The 11,031-nt window shown below is 33.0% G+C and overlaps 1 protein-coding gene and 1 long non-coding RNA gene across 2 annotated transcripts; one reads left to right on the forward strand and one right to left on the reverse strand.

Annotated features, from left to right (window-relative positions):
* Positions 1–350: 350 nt before the first annotated feature.
* LOC116031013 (VQ motif-containing protein 25-like) lies at positions 351–1,031 on the forward strand. Its single transcript, XM_031273441.1, has one exon. It carries the CDS (start codon positions 417–419, stop codon positions 897–899), a length of 483 nt encoding a protein of 160 aa, XP_031129301.1. The 5' UTR covers positions 351–416; the 3' UTR covers positions 900–1,031.
* A 5,958-nt stretch (positions 1,032–6,989) lies between these two features.
* On the reverse strand, positions 6,990–9,259 carry LOC116028952. Its single transcript, XR_004100255.1, has 2 exons — positions 9,125–9,259; positions 6,990–7,798 (listed from the first exon to the last, which is right to left on the reverse strand). It is a non-coding gene; the product is annotated as an uncharacterized LOC116028952 (long non-coding RNA).
* Positions 9,260–11,031: the final 1,772 nt, after the last annotated feature.

An 11,031-nucleotide genomic window follows, 5' to 3' on the forward strand; every position in this document is an offset into this window, starting at 1 on the left:
AACTTAAGTTACTGTTGACTCATTGTGCTTCACAGTAGGTTGAGAAAGTAGCTATAAACAGACTACATTGTAACAGAGTCAGTAGTACTAAAAACAAAGTTACTGTGAGACAATTTTACATAAGAATTTCTTCTTCTTTTTTCTTTTTAAAAAGACAAATTTTCATTCACAAATCAGCTTTCTTTGTTAGCGTGGCTGTGCACTTTAAAAACTGAACAAATATATTAAGTGTGGTCCATAGTGTAATTTGGAGTTTTCTTCTTGTCCTGCAATTTTATAAACGTTTGCTTCTTCATCTATATATACACACCACCCATATATCTCTCTATTCTGATACAAACGAAATCACCAACCCACTGAAAAGACACACAGATCCTTTGCCAAAAGAATTGAGTGAGTTGAACGTGGAAGCAGGGATGATGATGATGATGAAGAAACAACCTAGTTGTGTTCCAAACACACCTCCTTCATCACTAGGTTTAAACAAAGATTCCCAGACAATATCCAAACTGAAGCCCCCCAAGATCCGGATAATTCACATTTTCGCCCCGGAGATCATCAAGACGGACGTGGAGAACTTCCGGGAGCTGGTGCAAAGGCTCACCGGAAAGCCACCGGAGAAGAAAAGAGCGAGGAAGGTCGCGGAGTCGAGAGGCGGCGTAATTCCGGCGGCGGCGGCCAAGAAAATGGAGCTCCGAGCTGGGTTCCAACTCACAGCTGGCTTGAGAGAAAAGATCAAAGGAGAAGACGAGATTTGGAGCGGCGCCAACTCCGGCGGCGGTTTCTTGGGCGGTTTGCCGGAGTTTGAGGGATTCATGGAAGAGCTTAACCATATTCCGTTCCCAATACTCCCTTTGGATGTTCCGGTCTACAATCCGGCCGACAACATCGCCACCTGATTCCAAATGTGGGACGATGTTCCCGGTCAGCAATCGTGACCGTTGATTAAATATTATGATCCAGTAGTTAGTTGTTTTTCCAGAATGGTATTTAGGGTTTAATTGAATTAATTAATTAATATTCTGTCTTAAGCAAATTATTTGTTATTTTTATTTTTATTTTTATCTCCTTTCTACACTTTTTTGGTGAAAATCTTCTTTAATTTCTACAAATATATATAATATAATGAGCCAAGGACCTTGTAGTCCAGTGGCATCAAACCCTTCCCTTTATATTGCTTCAATAGGTTGAGAAAAGTAGTTATGAACAGATACTGCATTGTAATAGAGTTAGTAGTATTAAAAAATATATAATATAATGATGTTATTAACTAAAGTTTAAAAGCTTTTGGTGTATATAGTATGGATGTCATTGTGATGAGGATGAGAGAATGGAGCTTAATTGCTTATGGGGAAACTTCCATTTGGAGTAACTTAAGTGCGTTTGAAATCTTTGATTTGTCTAATTGTCTCATTCCAAACTTTCATTTTCTCCAATGATTTTTAAATTATTGTTTGTAAATAAACACCTACTAGGATTATAGTTATGTATCGATCTTACACTCAAGATTTGCATTATCCAACATCATCTTATGCAATTAATTATTTTGTGATGATATCACTTAAATGAGTAAGAATAATAATTGTATCACTTATTGATGATCACACATTATAGAATTTTCTTTGATGTTGTCTACTCTAATAGTCTAATGTGTCTTTCTAAAAATGGAAAAAGCAATAATGATACTTTGATCATATCAAATAGTTGAGAAAAAAACAAAACAAAAGAAAAAAAAAAAAAAAAACAAAACAAAAAAAAAACAAAACAAAACAAAACAAAAAAAAAAAAGAAGAGAAGAGAAAGATCGAATTGGTGACAAAAAAATTCGTTCATATTTTCTTTTTTCTCATAGCGGCATGAGAGTGAATGCAATTATTATACCATGGACCATAATTCACATTGTAAAGTGAGCAATTCACATACATGTTTATTTTTACTATACTAAATGTTTATATTTTAAATGTTGAAGACTCATTTAGGGATGTCAATTGTACGCATATAGTACATGACGGGGAACCTGATTCCTCGTCCCTACGGGGACGGGAATGGGGACAAAAATAGGGGATCGAGGATGGGGATGGGGGCATTTCTGAATTCCCCGCCGGGGACGGGGGCGGGATGGAGAGTACTCTCCCCGCTCCGCCCCATCCTCGATATATATATGTATGTATGTATTATGTATGTATAGTCACACAACAAGCACATATGTATTACTTTGTTTATAATATATATAATTTTAAAAGCATTCTTGTCATTGTATGTCATGCTTATGAAATGCATATTGAGATACATATGTTTAATTGTAAAATATTGAATACTACTTTAAGTTGGAGATGAATATATATATATGCGTTATTTTTTTAAATGTTTTTAATATTTAATTTTTATTTTTTTATAACTTATAAATGGGGTGTGCATTCCCCGTCCCCGAATAATCCCCGTGGGATGGGGATGGGGGGATTTTTCCCTTCCCCGGCAAGGATGGGGACGGGGACGGGGAATGGGGAAGAAAGTCGGGGGCGGGGATAGGGGGTATGTCCCCCGCCCCCACCCCACCCTGTTGACATCCCTGTGACTCATTTTTAGTATATTACTAAAAATAAATTTTTAGTATATTAAAAATATATCAATGGTTCATTTTACAATGCATGTGTACCATGATCCAAAATATAATTTATCAAGTGAGGTGGCAATCATTATTGTGTGGGTTATGATCTATACAGCTGTGTAGACCATAAATAAAAAGTACATTATTTATGTAAATAAAGTACATTATTTGAGTACTGAAAGTACATTATTTTGTATATTATCAAATAATGTAAATTCAGTACACAAATAATTTACTTTTAGTATATTAAAAATATAATTTTTTGTGATTCACACAGTACTGTGTGGACCATAGTCCATGTAATAATTTTCCATGAGGCAGTCACCAAATTTTTTTCATGGACCAAGAGCTAAATTTGTTAATTTAATATTTTAATCATAACGTACATATTGATTGATTAATTATTATTACGTTTTTTGCAAGTATTTTTTTTTTTTTTTTTTTGGTGAGAGGAAAGGATCCGGAGGGTCCCCAGAACTTAGCGCCTTCTACTTGAAGCAATGCCCTGCGCGTCATGCATTAGAAAATCATTCAGACCGTCAGTATTATTGTTAACTAGTATATGCTTTAATTTCTAACATTTGAAAATTATACATAAAATTTTGCACGATGGTTGAATTTCAAAACCACCATTTTGATTGTCACACACTAATTAATTAAGTAGCTTACCTTTCTTTTTCCCTAATTATGATGGCCGGGGAAATGTAACTTCGTCCCACTTTCCAAAATTATATTGATGGGGCAGAGAAGAAACATATATATTGGTTAGATTGGGATTATCGTGAGAATTGATACAATATAATAATAATTGTTGTCATTGTTGTGACTTGTGAATGGTGTGCCTATATATATATATATATATATATATATATGGACGGGTTCTGGTGCGGAGATAGCTTCCCATGCGATTGTGGGGTAAAGCACTTTATGCATTAAAACGGCGCACCTTAAGTACACAAACTACGCACCTAAGCACACAAACAAAGTACTTTAAAACACAAAGCATGCGCACCTAAAACTTTAGGCCGACGCACCTTAAGAACACAAACCACGTACTTAAGATTTTAAAATTGCGCACCTTAAGTTTCACACAACTGATGCACTTTAAGCATACAAATCACGCACCTTAAGAAGGATAATTGTTTCAATAACACTTAAGTTAATAACTCCCTCATTTTCGTACCATAATTGCTTAAATTGCACATCTTTGTGCCTTCAAGTGTAGAAGTTTGTCATTCGAGTGCATATTTTTGTGCCTTCAAGTGTACATTTTTGTGCCTTCAAGTGCGTGCACAATTATTGACCAATATTTATTACTCATATATCTTTTGCATTCTTTTCAACAATATATAACTAAATTTCTAATGAAATTTTTGAGATTTACAAACAATTTATGTATTGATAATTGCTTCAATAACACTTAAGTTGAATAACTCACTTTTTGGCACCATAATTGCTTTAATTGCACATTTTTGTGCCTCTAAGTGCAAAATTTTGACCTTCGAGTGCATATTTTTGTGCCTAAGAGTGCTTTTTTTTTTTGCGCCTTCAAGTACACAGTTTTTGTTAATTCGAATTGTATTTTTTTAAAGAGTAGTAAATTTACACAAAATTAATAGCTAAAATGTGTGCCCAGTTTTCACCTAGAAGTCCTTCGCACTTGATCCCAGACCTATATATATATATATATATATATATATATATATATATAAACACACACACACAAAATGGTTTAGACGATGGTTAAACGAAAGATTACATTTAATGTTGACTTGAGAAAGCCAAAGTCTTCCCTTTCGGAATTTCGGTATATTTTAATTGCAACTAGGATAATGATTAGGTTAGGGGCTAAATAATCTTTAACAACTTGCAATTTCTTACTTTCTGAGTAATGCTATTTCTACACGAAAGGTCTTATATATCTTCTTCTTCTTCTTTTTATTTTTTTGAATACCTTAAATATCTTCTTTATTTCTTCTCTCTTTCTTCGCCCAACCCCACCAAAAAAAAAAAAAAAAAAAAAATCAAAAATAAAGAAGCCTCGTGTTTGGCAAAAATAAATTTATGGACTAAGAATTGCCAACAGTTCTTATGTTTTAAAGTCTATAATCTATGAGTCACACTTGTGTGAGACCGTCTCACGGATTCTTATTCGTGAGACGGGTCGGATCGGGACGGGTCAAAGCACCATGCAAATGTCATACTTATATGTGCAAATCTCACACTTATATGCTCAAACATAACACTAATCAAAAAACAATTTTTGTTACTTATAAGAGAAAAAGTAATACATTTTTCATAATAAGTAATGTTGACAAGTGTCTCTCACTTATAAGCGCAAATATAATACTTTTGAGGAAAAATGTAACACTTTTAAATTGAAATGTAAAAGTATTGTATTTTCCCTTAAAAGTATTACATTTACCCTAATAAGTAACAAAAATTTTATTCCTGATTAGTATTACATTTGTGCATATAAGCATGACATTTGTGCATATAAGTGTTACATTTGCACTTTGACCCGACCCGACCCGTCCCGTCTCATGGTGAGACGGTCTCACACAAGTTTTTGCCATAATCTATAAATAAGTATACTAAATTCTATGATATTGATTTACAATCGGTATTGATACCTTTTGTACAAAATACAATAATACATCATAAAATCAAAACAATCCAAAACCATGGACCCGGGTTTAACTTATAAGGTGAATCCAGGTCTATATTCATAATTTTAGAACTCTATGTTCACAATTTTAATTAGAACTCTATGTTCACAATTTTAAAACTATATATTCACAATTTTAAATCTCAATATACAAAATTACAGAACTCAATATCCACAATTGCAGAACTTTATATTCACAATTTTGAACTCTATATTCACAATTAAATAACTCTATATTCACAATTACAGAATTCTATATTCAACAGTATAACACAATTTTTAAATCTATATTAACAATTTTTGAACTTTATATTCACAAATTTTTTAACTTTATATTCACAAATTATTCCAGACGCATGTTTTGGACATGGATCCACCTTGCAAGGTGGACTACCCTGGTCCATAACATAATTTGCCCAATCCAAACATGTGGGCCTAAATATATACTCACACAATGTCATTGTGAGTGTTGGGTTGAGCCCAATCTTGATTGTTATTAGTTTTATGCAAATTTTACTATGAACATGATAGTCTATGCATCAAAACGACGTCGTTTTGATTAATGAAAAGAAACGGTAGAAACGGCTTCGTTTCGTTCCGTTAACTCTGTGTGTATAACATATTCAGTTTCATTTTATATACACTGCAGTTTTCTTTCAACACAATTTCATTCGACATTATACACTCAAACGTATGAAACTGTTATTCAGTTTCCTTTCAACGCAACTACAGTTTCTTTTATAATACACTGCAATTTTCCTTTAACACAACTACAATATCATTTCGATATAACTACAATTTCATTGGACAATATACACTCAAATATGCGAAACTGTTATTCAGTTTCATTTTATATATACTACAGTGTCCTTTCAACACAACTACAGATTCATTTTGATATGACTACATTTTCATTTGATAATATAAAAACAAATGTGATGCAGTATAATTTGAGACGAACTGTAGTTTTCTTTTTAATCTTTTTACATTTATCAGCTTATCAAAAAGCTAATTTTACCAAACACTTTTAAGTATAACAACTAGCTTAACAGATTTGATTTTCAGATTTCAACTACTAGCTTATAGCTTTTCAGCTACCTTTTCAGCTAGGTTTGTCAAACATAGCCGTTAACAACTGTTATTCATATATAAATTTATTTTTAATATATTGAAAGTTTATTTTTAGTATATTTATTATATTTTAATATAATTTTATTTTTAATACACTACAATTTCATTTGTAATGTAATTGTAGTCCACGGTATAATTTGCACAAAACATAACCACAAGTTTCCTAAGGCCTTCCTTAATAGTAGTAGTTTTTCAGGTGATTTTGTAAGTATGATTAGGAAAGAGAAAATGAGAGTGAAGGAAATAATAATAATAATAATAATAATAAAACAAATTACAAATCTAAAAAAAACTTTAAAAAAAATAATAATTTAAGCGCCCAAGAGGGTGCAAGACCTGCACCTCAGGTCCGTGAAACGATTTTTCCCACAACTGGGCTTCACTCTCACTGCCAAAAACTCAAATTTACAGGAAAAAAAAAAAAAAAAAACCATCACTAGAAATTCACTCCTCGCATTTGTTAAAAACTCAACACTAAGTTTTTACTATTCCAAAAACTCACCTAAAAACTCTATTGGGAAAGGCCTAAGGTTTGCAAAAAGCCTTGCGGCTCCATTACATGCATCATTGCAGCTAAAAGAATGGTAAACAATTTGTTTATGAAGTGCCAATTAGCATCAGTGTGACAAGTATTAATAATACAGGGTACAATCTACAAACCAAATGGCATACATGGATCAACACCATTTGGCAAAATCCCCTGTAATCTAACCAAAGTAGTTTACAAAATCTAGTAAAATTGCATCAAACGCCCATCTTAGATTTAAACCATAAACCTGCTGAGGGCCCCTCATCCCTTCTGAAAAATAAATTGTAAGATATGTCTCAGTGAGACAGGTCTGAATGTTTACTTTTTGCCCTAATGCTGAGATCCTCCTCCGTCAGACAACCATCTTAAAGGCATTGAAGTTCATATCATAGTGCATGGTTACTTAGGATATAGTCAAGAGATTAACTCAGATAGACCAGCATATTTGCATTGGAGGTATTCTATCTAGATCCAGACATTGCTGCATACAAGTTCGACCTCCCGACTTCATGCTTAAGCCACTCAAACCCTTCCTATTTGAGCTATCGCCTTTTGGTAGATCATTAGTATGTCAATAATCAATGGAAGTTTTACATGAAATAGGCATTTTATGGTACCTATATGGTCTGTTTATACTCTCAGCAATACAGTGAGTAACAGAAGAAGTCCCTTGGACAGACGACAAGGCAGAAAGGTACCATTTTAATGCAATGCACAAGTTCTGTATAGTAGCTTAAAAGATATGATAGTTCTGGAAACTAAATAACCACATAGCAAGGTAGACTAACTCTTTGGATGGCATCTGTTATCCTCGGTCATGCCTTGAAGATGAATCATATCCATTAAGCTCTGGATGCAAGCTCTGAAAGATGAAGGTCATCAGAATTTATAACACTTTTGGTAATAAATCCCAGAACAAAACAAGCAAGAACTACCCCATAGGAAGTTCAAAGTAGCCGGGGAAGATAATACCTCTGCCAAACTTTTATATCCAAGGAATTATTGGGCGAACAAAAACTTGTATATCTGTAAAGTGGCGGTTTTAACCAAGCCACTCACGAAATCCATCATATTTAACAGAAAATGTTATAGTAAAGATACTTGAACTTACAGTTCAGTGTTTCATCAAACCTAAGCAAATCCCTTCCTTGTCATTTTTTAATCTAAAATTGGATTCCTCTTCAATCATGATATACAATCATTTTGGGTTCACAATTTCTACAATTAGGGAAAGAAGTTTTACAAGTAGTAATCTTTGTGGTTTTAACATAGATGAAGCAATCCATTGAAGGGAAAGGGAGAAAATTTTATGCAATTATTCAAGTTCACTTGATAGTATGTGAAATATAGCAACTTCCATTGAATATGATGGGTTTCTGTGAGTGGCCTAGTTAAAATTGCCACTTCGTAGATAATTAAAGGGAAAAAAGTTGATACAGTAATAATTCAAGATCTGAACCTACAATATGGGCATAATTAAAAGACAAAAAAAATGCCATTTTCCCAACTCTAAAAAGATCTCCTTTGCTTTCTCATCCAACTACAACATAATCCTGAAAGGGAGCTATCAACAATAAGCAAATCCAGGAAACTATTCAAAAGCAGACACACAGCATTTATGCCAGTCCTCAACTCAGATGACTCTGAAACATCTAAAAACCTGATAGAGTCAAACAACAGAGACATCTAAAAACCATTTAAGTTTTGGGATGCCACCTGGTGTACCATAAAACTCTGAAACATCAAAAAACTTTAACCCCCAAGATCTAGATATCTATCTGTTGGGATGCCACCTAGTGTACCATAAAAGTTTTGGGTATGTCATTGCAAGAAGTAGCGGTGGTAGATCATGAGACTAGGATGATCAGAATTGAAAAACTAATTGCAGGCAAGGAGTTACCTAATTCTGAGAATTAGATTAATACATAAAACTCAGTACAGAAAACCCACACATTTGCTATATTTCAAGGATAAAACAAAGATGCCCCGCCATTCCACGAAAAGCTCAAATCTTTACCAGTATTATACCCAATCAGTATCACTGAATGCATACCCAGGCCAGTAGCTAAACCAATTTTCCTATTTACTGAGCATTAGGATAATTGGAATCTACCCATTTCATGAAAAGCAATAAAGAAACCAAGCATTCTCTTTTTGTTTGGAAAACAAATACTCCGTATATAGATACCTGGCCTGGAAATACGGATGCACAGAGATAGAGAAAGAGCCTCTTGTGACCTTCTACCACTGCCATGGATGAGATGAAGGGGACGACCCAAACATTCTACCACTGCTCTTCTTCTTCTTCATACTCCAGAGCCGATCATCATCGTCGTCATCTATTATTAAATTACTAAAATCAAAATTAGAAAAAAAAAAAAAAAAAAAAAAAAAAAAAAAAAAACGATTTGAGTTAATAGTTTTGCCGCCACTACACGACACACCGGACATTCGACCGGTTCAGCTGTTTAAACCCTATGATTGGAAAACCGGCGGGCGAGGGTGGACCGTGGACGGACATTCAGCCACGTGGAGCGACGACAACCGCTGGATCTGCATACCATTGAAAGTGGAATTCTACGCTGTCAGCGTCCCCACCGTAACACCGACCCACAGCCCACAGCCTGTTAAGATTGAAAAGAGAAGAAAAATGAGTGCATTATCCATGTTTTGTGGGGGCCCATTCTGCATGACAAATTTGCCCCTCTACCCAATAGTGTTTGCCCAATTATGCCCCTCTTTAGCTCACACTGCTATACTCATGTTAAGGTGTAGGAATGAAGGGAATCTGATGTGTGTTTGTAATAATGTATCATGAAACAATAATGTCGGAGTGGGTGTCCAATATGTTGCAAGTCTTGTTAGGGTGGCTTCTATTCCACGAAACTAATGTAATAAGACGCCTCAAATTCTGTTTTTTTTTTTTTTAACACATATGGAATAGGCAAGGAATAGAATATGAATTGTATTCTATTGTTTTGTTCACGAGAGAAATAGACTTTAGCAATTATATTACACTGTTTGGTTGGTTTAAGGAATAGAAATGAAATATATTTTAAAAGACATAAATATCCTTATAAAATATGTAGTAATAATAATAATACTAATGTTCATATACTAATTACATAGGGTTTATATTAATAATCATAATAATAAAAAAGGAAGAATAATAATAATAATACAAAACAAAATTATATATAAAATAATTTTTTTTGTTTTAAACACAAATGAAGTTTTTGATCCCACATCGGTAACTCAGGAAGATGAGCTCATCTATATAAGATAAGCATTGCTTTTCTTTTGAAATTAAGAACAAGATAAGAAAATCTTAAAGAGTCAAAAGCTCTTTCATTTAAAAAGCCTTAATTATTCTTAGTTATAAGTTTATATATATATATATATATATATATATATATATATATATATATATATAGGAGCATTTTGGGGAAAGAAGAATCTTTCCCCAAAACGCTCTGGGTAAAATCGAAAATAGCAACTTTAGGCTATTCCTGAGAACTCTGGAATAGCCTAATACTTAAGGGAGGCTAAGAATCTTTATTCCCCAATATAGGTTATTCCCAATTGTTCCTGAGAATAGAAGTTTTTACCAAACAAATTAATAGACCTATTACTAAGAATGCTATTCCATTGCAGGCCTATTTCACGAACCAAACATGCCATTAAAGCAATAGTTATGTTAAAATTGTTAAATGTTATAATTCCAACACTTTTCTACAATTTATTAAAATGGTAAATTTTGATTAACAATTTTTTTTTAAAAAAAATGTCAAAGTAAAATTTATTCTTTTTATATATATATAATAATGTACTAAACCTTTTATCATAAATTTATTTTTTAGGGTTTAAATTAACTAATTCTTACTAAATAAAATGAAAATTACATTTATAATTACCAATCTTTATGTATAATGTTTTTTATTTTTGAAATAATGATCAAATTAGTTATTAAACTACACATAAAATTCAATTAGGTCATTTAAAAAAAAATACAGTTGACTCCGGCCTTGAACAAGAAAAATTAATGAAATTAGACCCCAAAAAAAAACCGAAAAAAAAAAACTACCAGTACTATAG

Source organism: Ipomoea triloba, chromosome 9 (genome assembly GCF_003576645.1).
Source record: "Ipomoea triloba cultivar NCNSP0323 chromosome 9, ASM357664v1".
NCBI classification, from domain to species: domain Eukaryota; kingdom Viridiplantae; phylum Streptophyta; class Magnoliopsida; order Solanales; family Convolvulaceae; genus Ipomoea; species Ipomoea triloba.

What these genes read in the sequence shown, in the direction of transcription:
- LOC116031013 (XM_031273441.1), top strand. Translation starts at nt 417, where the DNA reads ATGATGATGATGATGAAGAAACAACCTAGTTGTGTTCCAAACACACCT.